The sequence below is a fragment of the Leuciscus leuciscus genome (assembly GCF_965113295.1).
Source record: "Leuciscus leuciscus genome assembly, chromosome: 13".
In the NCBI taxonomy this organism is placed as follows: Eukaryota; Metazoa; Chordata; class Actinopteri; order Cypriniformes; family Leuciscidae; genus Leuciscus; species Leuciscus leuciscus.
In genome coordinates, this window is record NC_138737.1 from 12,885,920 (window position 1) to 12,900,412 (window position 14,493).

Here is a 14,493-nt window from a genome sequence, read left to right on the forward strand (position 1 = left end):
GATTAAAAAACATCCAGTTAGTAGCAAATAAACATGCTGTTCTAATGATTACGTATTAGCAGGCCCAAAAAGTAGCCCACTTTTTCTATTCTCTACACTGATTTTGGTGGACAATCTGCAGAATGGAATGATGTGTGATGGAAGCACCAATCCTGAGGAAATCTGTTAACAGATTTAGTGTGGGCCTGCATATTTCTTGCCTGTGAAGCAAAGTTCATCATCTGCTGCTTTATTATGCAGCACTATGCATTTTAAATATATGTGTGTATTTTCCTGTTTCACTATATCTGTATAAATGAGATACCTGCTAAGGAAATTACTGCAATTGCACTACTGTTCAAAAGTCTGGGGTTGGTAAGTTTATGAAAGAAGTTTCTTATACGCACCAAGGTTGATAAAAAAACAGTAATATTGTGAAATATTATTAGAAAATATATACTATATTTTGAATTATGTTCAAAGTAAAAAAAAAAAAAAAAAGTTAAAAAAAAAAAAAAAAGTTAAAAAGAACAGAAATGAAATCTTGTGGAACATTACAAATGTCTGATCAATCTAAAAAGTATTAATTTCTTTGGAAAAAAAATATTTCTGAAAGGTAGTTTGTGTATTTATTTTTGTTTTATTTTAATAACATAAAAAGCAGAGAAAGGAGAAACAAGTTGTTGTTTTTTGGAAAAAGTGATCAGGACACATTGCAGTGTAGATTCAAACTTGTATCTCCATTCTCCATAGGCTCAACATGTGTGAAGCATACGCACAAGCCACTGCTCCAAAAACAGCACTATAATTGTTAACATTAAAATATAAAATAGCAATCATTGTACCAGAACCTTCAGCTTTATGTCCACCAACTTTGTCGCTGATTCCCAGTGAATACTTCATAATTAAACCTATAATTTAACAATTCATTTTACATTACCTGTTTTTTTTTTTTTTTTTTTTTGGCCTTTCGAGGTTATTATGCATTTCTTTCACGGGTGAAGGGACAGAAGATGTAACATCAACATGGTTTTGCATATATTTGTCTATATTCTGAAGGAGTGACTAAGCCTCTGTGCTTGTCAAAATCAGACATCTACAAACACTGAAGTGTGTCAAAATAGGCATTCTAATCTTCTGAGATGAAAAACTGCTCATTCATTCTCACAGCTCTCCCTGTCTCTCTTCTACACACACACACAAACACATGCGCCCAGACAAACACATCAAATAAAGCACTGATTTCAATGAGCCAGAATTATTAGGCTTTGCCAGTGCTGTTTACACGTCCTCTATGCCAGTAGTTCTCAACTTGTGGGTCGTGATCCAAAAATGTTCTGCTGCAAAAAGCAGGGGGAAAAAAATAAATGCAGGATGGGAAAAAAATATGTAACCAACCATGCAAATAACTGAACATTAAGTATAGCAAAATAAATGTCTTCTTTTGCTATACTTATATCCTAGAAAAACTTCAAAACTACATGGTAAAAGAAAATATCTTGAATTCTCCCATGGTTCATCCTAAACATCTGTTAAGGGTTTTTTCCAAGTCAGTGTGGTTCATTTGTCTTGTTCACTATTATTTGTAAAGCTGCTTTGAATAAATCTGCATTGTGAAAAGTGTAAAGCAATTCAAACTGAACTGACCTAAACTAAACTGAATTACATTTTTTTGAAGAAAACCAAATTAACCTGAATTAATTTTAATTAATGAAAATGAATTAAACTTAACTGAAGTAAACTCAAATTAAATCAAAACAGACTTATTTGAATCAAATTAGAATTGAATCTAATTTCATTCAAAATTAATTGAGTTCATTTGACAAACTGAACTGAGCCAAATAAAATGAAAAGCAAGTTTGTCAAGTTTAATTTGAATCAAGTTTAAATAAAATCAAAATGAATCAAATGGAACTGGATTAAACTTAAACTAAATTGATTTAAACAGAACTGAACTGGGTTATCGTGTGATGTTTAACGTAAAATCTGCATCCTGAGGAAAAACCAGTTGATAAGCACTGCTCTCATCCTCCCACTTTCCCAATGTTTCTCCACCATCCAGAAGGTGGCTTCAGTGGCATTAATGAGCACAGAATGGCTGAATGTCTGTGCGCTGATGTATAAGTCATATGAGAGAATGTTTGCACCTATGTTTGTGTGTGTTTGACAGCAGGTTTGTGTGTGATCTGAGAGGCCCTAGGAGGTTCAGACTCTCAGAGAGACAGCAGGGCATCTCCTCCTTCCAGCATGCAGAGGCATAATTGAGACAGAATGGCAGGTAGCACAGAAACACAGCTAGAAGGAGAGGCTGGATTCAGAGAGAATTTTAGATCAGCGCTGCTCCTTCTACACTTCAACAGCTGGACACCCTGCAGATACACTATATCCACGAGTCACTCTCATATATGGTGCGCTCAGTCTCTAGATTAACACATCTACAAAGCAAGCAGTATGATGGGACAACAACAAATCTACATCACTCTCGTTATAAAAAAAATTGCTTGGTTTAGTTGTCATGATTATATAAACATCATTGTTTAAGCCAGTGGTTCTCAAAGTGTGGGGCGATCCGCAGAAAAAGAAAAAAGAAAACAGCTGTTGCAACAGCATTCAAGTGCGCAGATAGTGGTTGGTGCTCTGCCTTTATAAAGCGCCACCGAATGCCATGTTCTCTGAATCGTTCTTCTAACCAATATCTTATTAAATTATTTGTTGTGATTGGATTGAATGCATACTTTAGTGTACTTCAAATGTTAATAGTACATTTAAATATATATATATATATATATATATATATATATATATATTAATATTAATAATAATAAATGAAAAAAATTATATATATATATATATATATATACATACATACACACACACACACACTTTGCAGATAACAGAATATTAATGAAAGTAAAAGCCAAATAATGAGAACACTTGTAAAGTACTTGATTATAATTTTGACTGAAGTGTGTTATTCAAAATTACATTTAAAGTATCAGTACGAATATGTAATAACAAATATATTTTAAAACATGACAGAAGTTTCAATTGAAAAGGCATTTAAGTATATTAATGCTTGTCAGTACATTCAACCAGTACACTAATAAAATTTCAAGACAATAAAAGTAATTCTGAAATTACATATAAAGATGTACTTAAGTCCTACTAAGACACAGTAAAATTCAGCTAATTGATCCATCTCATAAGACCCGCCCTCTTAATTACTGTTGCTATGTCCGACAAGTTGTAAGTACCAGCCCTGGTGCTCTCATGCCACACACATCAATGAGAAAGTTTACATGCACCCTCCTGGTGCAATTATAATGGGATTTTTACAATATTGCGATTAATCTTTACCAGATGTGAACACAATATTATGATTAAACTAATGCGATTAAGCTCATAATCGTAGTAAACAATCTCAAATAAACTGTGGGGCGTACTCCTGTTTTAAATATCAATAAACCGGTGTATAAACGCCTCATTTGCATTATTCCCGCTCTGACCATGTGCTCGGTCCTATATACAGACACCATGTGTTGTTTAACTTCATGAATGAACATTATTCTCAAGTTTTCGCTCCACTCAGAATCGTTAAACTTTCAACATAACTCGCTGTGCAGTCTCTGCTCCATATCTTTGTGCAGAGATGGCGGAAGGCTAACCCAGTTACAACGACATTGTGATGTTCGTCACGGCACGAAATAACCTTCCAATAAGCCCATAGATGTGTGATTTGCATTTGATGTAAGTAGATTAAAACAGTGGCCAGTAACACGCCTACTGTACATCATTTGTTCATCATTTGTGCTGTGGGGTATGTGAAAAATGGTGATAAATATATAACCAAATATCATAGCGAATAATCAGAAGTTTTATACTGAAAGTCACTTTTGGTATAAAACAAATTTAGTTATTTTTTTTAAGAAATTCATACAATAAATAGCCTTTAGTTTTATGGCTTTTTAAAGGTCCCGTTCTTCGTGATCCCATGTTTTAAACTTTAGTTAGTGTGTAATGTTGTTGTTAGAGTATAAATAATATCTGTAAAATTATAAAGCTCAAAGTTCAATGCCAAGCGAGATATTTTATTTAACAGAAGTCGCCTACATCGAACGGCTCGTTGGACTACATCCCTCTACTTCCTTCTTTAATGACGTCAGTAGAACAGTTTTTTGACTAACCTCCGCCCACACTTGCTCCCTCAACTCTACCGAAATTCGTTTATGTACTTGCACACTTCTTATAACTTACTGTGTTTACTCAGCTCTTACGGTGATTTTCTGAAGTAAAACTGATGCTTCATCTTTTGTGTGATGTACAATAAACTTTATTAAACTCATCAGTATATGTTTGATCATCATTCGGACCTGGTCCGAAACAGCAGACTTGTAGGCTATTAATAAATAATGGATACATACAAGCAGATGACAAATACGTTATAATAACCGTAATTAAACTACTAAACTATACCTGTTCCATCTCTATACAGCACTCTGACTCTGTAGGCATTATTGTCCGACTCGAAATGAACACCGTTACTGAGAGTTTCTGATATTATCATCATTCCGTGAGATGAAATTGTCCTGAGAGATTGAGCGCGAGCTCATGAAGCTCCGCCCCCTGGGTCGTCCAGCAGCAGATTATTTGCATTTAAAGGGCACACACTAAAACAGCGCGTTTTTCTGAGCCCCAAAAAATGACAATTTAAACATGCTGTAAAAAATGATCTGTTGGGTATTTTGAGCTGAAACTTCACATACACACTCTGGGGACATCAGAGACTTATTTTACAGCTTGTGAAAAGGGGCATAATACGGGACCTTTAATGTGTCGGGACAGATAGCTGTATGTCAAGCAGCATGTGAACTGATCATCTCTTCCTCCTTACTATTAGTTTTAGTATCCGCGGAAAGACATCTCTACTGTCTGGTTTGTTTGTCGGACAAAATGGCCGATAGAAACAAGGGCACATAATATCGGCGTTATGATTGATCAGATCGTCTGTCAATCAAACTCTCGGCGAAGGGTGAATTGGATTTTATACTAATTTAAACTTAATATGCAAATTTGAGCAAGTGTTTGAAAACATTACATTCAGTTTGCACTTAAGTATATTCATTTAAAGTATTGTTTACGTAATAAGTAACATAATTACGTAACAATCGTGCATTCTTTTATCCTTTTTCTTTAAAAAAAAAAATGTTTCAGTACCAGATGCTGCTGTCAACTGAGAAAAATGTCTTTTCAGCCTTTCATTTACATTTAATTAATCCACAAAACTAATTTTGTGAATATACAATTTGAAAGAATATCTATATACGCATATGACCATAATGTGTCAGTTAACTGCTTCCAAAAAGGAGACAATTAAAGGCTTTAAAAGAAAACCCACTCGAGAGCTTCCAAACCAGTGAAGCAATGAAAAAGAAAGTGTATTCTTCTCAGAACAACAGACACAGAAAATGAATGTATAAACAGTATACGTGGTATAAACAACTATTTTAAAAAATGGCAAAAAGTGGAACATATTCGTAAGATATGTTCACAAGTAACACTTACAAGGTCAAAAAAACAAATGATGCATCTTCCAGGATAAGAAAAATCTGCCAAACACAACAGCAAAAAAGGGCCAACATTAAAGAACATTCCGCAATTAAGACTACTTTTTAAATCTGTTTCAAGAATCTCTTCAATTATTTATAGGTGAGTCCCAACTATTTTCTTTTATTTGCACATTAAAGATTCTCCTTAAACAGAAGCAGCCTTTTCACCTTTTAGTGTGAAAACAAGATCTGAAACGGTCATGATGGAGATTGTTTGCTTAGAACAGCACTGCAAGAAATAGTCCTAATTCAATTTTCTTTCAAGTGAAAACAAATCTAAATGGGGAAAGTCAAGGCAAACTGACAGATTAAATATTGAAAGCATTTGAAAAATGAGGCAAATACACACACATGCAAATAGTTTCTCATCACTAGCGTCAGAAAGCATAAAGTGCTATTTATCAACTATTTATTACTAAGCTCTTACTGTTGTCTCTAGCTCGGTTTGACTCCTTTGAGACCATGAGTTGAATATGTTATCTAGTGTCAATTTTCACTACATGCGCTTTCCCAGAAATAGGGCCAGTTCAGTCAAGCCTTCAAATACCTGCTGTGCTGCTGGGGTAATCGCATCAATTAAACATCCATCTACTGTACCGAACTAAAAAACTCATGGAGAACTGCCTAAAAGAAAACTGAGAATGATATCATCTTTTAAAAACCACATTCATACTGACTGATCAAAGTCAACCTGAAACAAATCAGCAATGTGACGCATTTAGGTATGACAGGTTATTCAATGAGAAAAAAATTAGAGGCTTAATTGGATCACGACAATAGGGCATTAGATATGAGAACAGAGTCACACTTGAATTCCTCCCAAAATGCCTCTGGTACCTCTGGTCTTTTTGACCAGAACATGGAGACTGAGGTTTGGCCATGGTGTCGCTTTTTCTTCCCCCAAATATATCGTCAATTACTCTTATTGCCATAAATCTGAATACATCAACTTAATGTTTATGAAATGTATGGCATTGAAATAAGAAAATAATTCGGGTCCATTTTGATTTCATCTGGATAAACTTTGACTGAATCCACTATTCATATAGCAGAACTGAGCTGCTAACAGTGTGGCCTGTGAACTATTGACTGAATGTGAAGCTCAGGGTTGCACTCACACTGCAGAGGGTCTTTCAGCGTTGGGTGCAGGAGGGCTCTGGGGGTTCCATTGAAAAGACTCAACCTGAGAAAGACATGGTGGTTAAAAGTGAAAATAATCAATAAATAAGTCAAAATACTTGAAAATGTATAAATTTTGATTATGTTTTGGATCGAATATACGTTTGGGGTCAGCAAGATTGTATTAAATTGGTCAAAATAATCAAATATTAAGCAGCACAAGTTTTCAACTGTCATAATAATAAGAAATGTTTCTTGAGCACCAAAACAGAATTTTACAACTAATTTCAAAAATATTATGTGATAATGATAACTAGACTGATGATGAATGAAACTTCAGCTTTGCCATCATTTTAAAAAACATTTTAAAAAAACATTTATTTTATTTTGTAATATTACTTTTTTTCAAATTATAATTTTGATCAAATAAATAGAGCCTTGGTGCACATAAGAGATTTCTTTTAAAAACATAAAATAAAAAAAATAAAAAAATAAAAATAGTGTATAAAGCACTGACTTTTTCTAAAGATTCCAACATGTGAAAGGAGGGGAATGTGTTTGGCGGCATGAATAAAAAAAAAAACTCAGAGGGGACCCTTCCAACTCAGAAGTCCAACACACTCCGGTGTTGTACGGAAATGTTTCATTTTTCAGTATGACACAGAGAATATGAAATTACAGACTAAAAGAGGCATACATTTCTTCTGCTGAATAGTGGGACAATTATTATAAAACCACTTTATTCACTCATTACAGGTTTCAGTATTTGCTGCATAGTCAATGAGATTGTGCTTTGCAGTCTAAAGGAATCTAAAGGTGTCATTTTTCTGAATCTTGGAAATGGCCTGGAAATTCTGCACTGCTCTGAGATGTTGACCGTTACCTGCCCTCTCCCTGAGAGATGCTGGAATCTGCACGGCCTGTGAAGAGCTGGAGGAGTCCAAATCCTGACCCCACTGCATCCTGGGAACCGTCTGCCCTGGTACACACCAACTCCACCACTGCCACCACAGTGTTCAAACACAGGGAAGTGTGGAAGTAAACCACCTAGAAAGAAAAAATAGACAAGATTTTATGTTGTTTTCTCATGCAAAATTTAATTCAAATTTATTTGTACTGCACTTTTCACAATACACATTGTTTCAAGGAAAATAATCATGTTAACGTTTATAATAACTTAATATCTTCATGCCTTATTTATTCTCTTCATGCCGCATTTAGCAGATTAGAGCAAGGTGATACATTTTGTGATGATACAAGCATTATACAAGATATGTTTTTCAGTAAGTTGTCCTGTATCTTTCAGATGTGTATAAGACACGAGACAAATATGTGTACCGTTACACCCCTAATTATTATTTAATCAAATGTCAAGGAAGAAAAATTAGTTTTGTGACATAAGGTAAAGTGAGGTCAACCTCAACACTGGGCCGAGGCAGCAGGGGTGGGGGGCGTTTGGTACGCCATGAGAGTACCGCGGTACGTACCGTGTGTGGTGTATCACGTTTTTTCAGTTCGGTTTGAATATTGCTACACCCCTAGCACGTACTGTAAAATAAAGTGCAACCACAATATTAAACAGCACAAATGTTTTGAACATTGATAATAATAAGAAATGTTTCTTGAGCAGCAAATCAGCATAATAGAATGATTTCTGAAGGATCATGTGACTCTGAGACTGGAGTAATGATGCTGAAAATTCTGATTTGCCATCACAGGAATAAATTGCATTTCAAAATACAAAACAGCTATTTTAAATTGCAATACTATTTTACAATATTATTGTTTTCACTGTGTTTTTGATCAAATAAATGCAGACTTGGTGAGCAGAAGAGACTTCTTTTAAAAATGTGTGTGTGTGTGTGTGTGTGTGTGTGTGTGTGTGTGTGTGTGTGTGTGTGTGTGTGTGTGTGTGTGTGTGTGTGTGTGTGTGTGTGTGTGTGTGTGTGTGTGTGTGTGTGTGTGTGTGTGTGTGTGTGTGTGTGTGTGTGTCTTTATGTTTTTCTTCTTCAACCTGAATGCACGCACTCATGGGGACTCGTGTCACTGTAGGGACAACAAGGAGGAGGTGAGGAAACAAGCTTATAAATCATGCAGAATGAGGGGGGTTTTTTAATGTAAAAATGCAGAAAGGTTTAGGAGCAGGGTTATTGTAAAGGGATAGAATACACAGTTTGTACAGAATAAAAACCATTACGCCTATGGAGAGTCCACACAAAGATAGCGAACCAGACATGTGCGTGTGTGTGTTGGTAATTTAATATTGCACAAGCCACATAATTTGAGGTATTATTCTTATCCCTAGCACAAACACTGAGGGATGAGTTATTATAACCAATCAAAGTGTATGCCTAATACGTAAGAATAGGGGTTAATAAGAAAAACCCGTAACCTTACATTCAAGCAATAATAATGGTGCTACAAGCTTTAGCAAACACCACTAATAAAACAGTAAACAAATGAACCTGAGGTGAGAGGGTGAGAAGGCAGAGAGATAACACAAGGTTAGGGACATGACAAATTGTGGAGAAAAGTGAAAAATTTGTTTAGGAGGATATTAAACCTGTGACATAACTTTATGACTGGAAAGTGAAACCCAGAGGTTTGCTGAGAAAAGAACCTAAAGAGGAGGTCTAGACATAATGATTTGTAAAAAAAAAAAATGAGCACACAGAGTCTCGGTCTGGCATCCTGTGGTTCTTGGAAGAATCTCACTAGGGATGTATGAGAAAACGCAGGCCGTCACCTACTATTTCCACCAGCCTCAAACTGTCTTTTTCTGAAAATAAAAATATATCTCACACACTCACAAATTCTCTCTGCAACACTGCAAGTTCAATGTTTAGCCCAAGGAAATATTCATTTCCCAGAATAACAATGTTTTCTCACTTTCGCTTTGAAGCCAAATGAGAGATGGGGCGCCCATTAAAGTCTAGCAACCACTCAACCAGTTTAACAATTACAAGAAACACCTCCTTACACCACACCAATCAATAGCAGCAGCCGCTCTGATTATGCAGAAGGGGCTTTTAGGGGAAAAAAAAAATAAAACAATCTACACAAACATCAAAGCAAAGAATTCTGAGAAATCGGCAGAAGAGCAGAGCACAATCAATACTAGCACCATGCACACGCAGCACAGCGAGTCATATTTACTCAGGTCAGTATGCATAATCCAAACAAGATCTCACATTTGAAAACCAATAAGATGACCCTGTCCTTGTCCATGTAACTGCAAATACAAGACAGGCTGCAATATGTCCACAGCATAATCATTAGAGATACTTGCAATATTCAGATCATGAATCTTTAATGGAGCCTATAGTTTTTCTGCATGGCAAACTCATGTTCCTGAAATACCAAGCCAACAAAGATTTAAATGTGTCCGTTTTCAAGTGATTTTAATAGCATGCAGAAGTGCTCTGGCTGATTTTTCGGGCTACGTGGGTCGATGGTGCTTGATTCTTAAAATCAGACCACAAGAGCTCCTGCTAAGTTTGGGTTGTGTGGGTTGAAAGGGTTTTAAACTTGAGGTTAGTTGAAATGCAGAGCAGAGGTTGTGCCATTGATTGAATTCACACTACTTACAGGCAGTAAAGTAGCATAGAATAAAGTATAGGTTCACACAGATCAGAATTCCAACGAAAACAATGGCATATGATACAACCATGAAAGAAGTGCTTATAGAGTGGGTTGATAGAGACCCAAGCATTGATCATTTTATAATTTTGTCCTTCTTTCATCATTGAAAGTGTTTTATTAATCCACTCATTAATTAAAAAAAATCCTATCACTAAATATTTTGGTTCGGGTTCATTTCGACCCGGAGTCGGACAATAATGCCTACAGAGTCAGAGTGTTGTATGGAGATGGAACAGGTATAGTTTAGTTTAATTAGGTTATAACGTATTTATCATCTGCTTGTATGTATCCACTATTAATAGCCTACAAGTCTGCTGTTTCGGACCAGGTCCGAATGATGATCAAAAATATACTGATGAGTTTAATAAAGTTTATTGTACATCACACAAAAGATGAAGCGTCAGTTTTACTCCAGAAAATCACCGTAAGCGCTGCGTAAACACAGGATAAGAAGTGCATAAGTACATAAACGAATTTCGGTAGAGTTGAGGGAGCATTTTCTTTAAAAACAAAATAATTCCACCTCGTCTTCAGCGGCTGCCTCAGATTTCAGGAGTAAATAGAGAGAGCTATGTGGATTAATACATCCAGCCACACAACACCTACAACACTTGGGAGACATTCTCGTCAGTGCAGCAATGCTCGCTGTGAACTCGATCAGGGCGGGTCTATGTTGAAACGGCAGTGTCTGTCAACACTCGTGGGCAGGGCCTGTGGCTTTAGTGACGTCACTAAAGCCGCATTCTGAAAACCGGTCGTTGGGAGACACTGCTGATGATTTATGGGGATAAATAAAAAAGGAGTGAGTGGATTTTTATCACTATTGGGTGGTTGTGTACACACACTGCCAACACACATTTATGTCCAAACAGCATGCAAAAGTGAATTTTGCATAATAGGTCCCCTTTAAGCTAACTGTCCGTGGGGCTGAGACTAATCGCCTAGTAATAAATGTTTTATTTAAACAACCTTTCCATTTTTGCAACAGCAGGTCACTTCAGGTCAACCACTGTTTTTCAGCATGAAACGAGGGTCGTGTAAAATTTAAAACAAAGCTTACTTTTCAAAAATGTCTCCTTTCATCACTTTACCTGTCTTCTGCTCACAACCTGTGTGACATGCTCTTGTTTTGGTCTTACTCTGAACTTCAAATGAACCGCAGTGAGCAGAATAAACATTCTTAAATGAATTTGTACTCCGAGTGTTTTCTCTCTAGTGGAAATAATGATTTGCATTGTATGGTTGAGATGATTCCCTCAGCTCACCTGTGGGGCTGGTTACGCCAGAGCTCTAAATACCTATTTCCAATTTAAAAGGCAGGGTCTCCTCTCTTTTACTCATCCTTTCAGACCGCTTTCCCCTCCTCTAAGTGCAATAGATACAGATAAGACTGGAATAGCATCAATGATACATCATAATGTCTTTTAAATCCATTTTTCTGCAATGCACACCATCATGAGAGACCAAATAGCTTTAAAATATTCTCGACACAGTGGACTGTTGGGTAAGTTTTGAAAAATAGTTTCTTTGTTTCTCCTAAATGCACATGAGTTAGGATTCATTCTGCCTTTAGTTCTGATATAAATAACTGTCTCATTTTTAAAGAGCCGATACAAGTGTCTGGATCGCAGCAGGGTCACAGATAGGAATGCACAGATATCAAAATTCAGGCAAATACTAATAATTATACAGATCATTATTTTCTTGTTATAGCCACGGACAATATTTAAATTCTATGGTATTTTGTCTAAATAAATGAGAAATGAACCTCTAACTACAAGTGAATGTATGCATCATAACATTAGAATGTACCGTATAAAAATACATTTCAAATATTAATTTTGAGACCTAAAACTTACATTCAACTGCATTATTAAATTATACATATTTTGATTACCTGGCTTAGACCATTAGATCCTTGCACAATAAATACCCAATATCCAAAAATTACTGCCAAGAAATCTCATGTGATCATATTCAAATGGTGAGTCACAGGCCTGAATTTTTGAGCACGTCCAATTTTCTGAACCCCTGACTCTCATTAGCAGCTAATAATCTGTAAAATGTGAATCCTTTCGATTGTGAGGCGAGAACATTAGCTAAAAGACAAGACAGGCTGGCATTTCAAAAACACAAACACTCATGACACAAGATTCCTCAAGACTCCTAATTCTTTGCCAACTCCATAAACCCTTGTAAAAATAAATGGGCTTCAGAAATTCAGGAGGAGATGCTTTGATTATCAATACACAGATCTCCCCTCTCCCGCTCTTCACAAGCCAATCAGAGTACGGCCTCTGATCCACTCTGCCAGAAATAGTTTGCACTCGTTCAGACGCCTCCAAAAACGCAGTCAACAAATCATTAGTCAGGATGAGAGTTGTGAAATATCCCGGCAAAATTCACAAGGGCACCAAGTCCTAGTAAAGTAGCATTATACTGTGATCCAGTGCAGGCTGGGGGCAGGTTTGAGATTGCCATGCATAGCGAGAGGGATTATTGCGAGGCTGTTTTGTTGTTATGGGCTCATTAACTAAAAAGGGACCTTCTTAAGTACCGAGTTCAAGACTGTGTAAGTCGCCTAGCATATAAGTGAGTGAAAGAGAGAATATAAAATGTATAAGCAAGCAGCAGAAAGCAGATAACAAACACAGACTCTAGAGACTCTAACTAACCTTGTGAAAGTGAAACAGAGCGCAGGGCTCTTGCCGAGGTGCTCATGCAGTCCAGCAGAAGAGAACCAAGAAGGCCAGACTCTTTATGTCTGTACAACATGGTATATCACTGCTGACAGGGGGAAAAATACCAGGTACTAGGGCTGCCATGGTTAATATGTTAACTCCTGAGATTAATTAATTATATATATATACATACACAGACACATACATATATATGACCCTGGACCACAAAACCAGTCACATGGGTAAAAAAAAATGTAATTGAGATTTACACATCATCTGAATGCTGAATAAATAAGCTTTCCATTGATGTATGGTTTGTTAGGACAATATAGGACAATATTTGTCCGATATACAACTATTTGTAAATCTGGAATCTGAGGGTGCAAAAAATCTAAACATTGAGAAAATCGCCTTTAAAGTTGTCCATATATGTTCGCGATTGTGCTGCATTCACTCACAAAAATAAATGTTTGATATATTTACAGTAGGAAATTTACTAAATATATTCATGGAACATGATCTTTACTTAATATCCTAATGATTTTTGGCATAAAAGATAAATCGATATTTTTGACCCATACACAAATATACCCGTGCTACTTGTATGTATGTATGTATGTATGTATGTGTGTATATATACTGTATATATATATATATATATTTTTTTATTTATTTTTTATTTTTTTTTATTTTTATTTATTTTTTTGCGCTGCAAAATAAATGTCTCTTTGTAAACGCTTTCAAATAATAAGGATGTGAAGAGTCAGTGGTAAGAGTCAGTGCTCTCGGAAAGGAGGGGTTTAGAGAGACTGAATCTTCAGACGAGTCGTTTGAGAATCTTTGAAAAATGGTGATGGTGATGTACAATGTATATTATGAGAAGATGAAAGTGTTTTTTTACCTTTGATGCATGTAAACCTGTGGTAGGAGACCTCCAAAAAATGAGTCAACTTTAAAATAGCATAATAGGGGCACTTTAAAACAGAAAAAATTAAAGTTTTTATTTAAATAATATATACATTTTTTACTGTATTTCTGATCAAACAACATATCTCAGGGTTCCAAGACTGACATTAAAAATGACCACTTTTCCTGTTGGTGTGACTAAATTATGTCAACTACAAAACTGCTCCACAGTGCTGCGGTATTCTGTTGCGTAAATGGCAAACACTCCAAAAGCGGGATGAAACAGTCAGCGCTACCCAACTGAACCGTGCAGTGCAGACCAATTATCTGCTGGCCCAACGGACAGCACTGTGCAAACCAGTTTCTACTATAGAAACCAGGCCAATTTGTACAAAGCTGCAGAAACCAGAGGGAAAGCACAGCATGAGTAGTGCGACCCATTTAAATTAGAGACAAAATTTCTCTCTTATAAAGCCATAGGGAACCACAAATGGCGGAAAGCTTAAACAAGTCGAAATCAAACAGCCCTGACATTCTAAATAGCAATGAAGAGGAAAGCA

The 14,493-nt window shown here is 36.1% G+C and overlaps 1 protein-coding gene across 6 annotated transcripts in view; it reads right to left on the bottom strand.

The window, feature by feature from the left end:
• nphp4 (nephronophthisis 4) overlaps positions 1-14,493 on the bottom strand; it is a 179,016-nt gene that overhangs the window by 132,298 nt on the left and 32,225 nt on the right. For all 6 annotated transcript variants that reach the window (XR_014211071.1, XM_082188190.1, XM_082188192.1 and 3 more), the window contains 2 exons: positions 7,588-7,751; positions 6,704-6,768 (listed from right to left, as the gene is read on the bottom strand). Coding sequence is in view for 5 of the 6 variants with exons in the window: in XM_082188190.1 (XP_082044316.1) it covers positions 6,704-6,768; positions 7,588-7,751 (229 nt within the window). In the remaining variant the exon portion in view is untranslated. The remainder of the gene's footprint in view (positions 1-6,703; positions 6,769-7,587; positions 7,752-14,493) is intronic.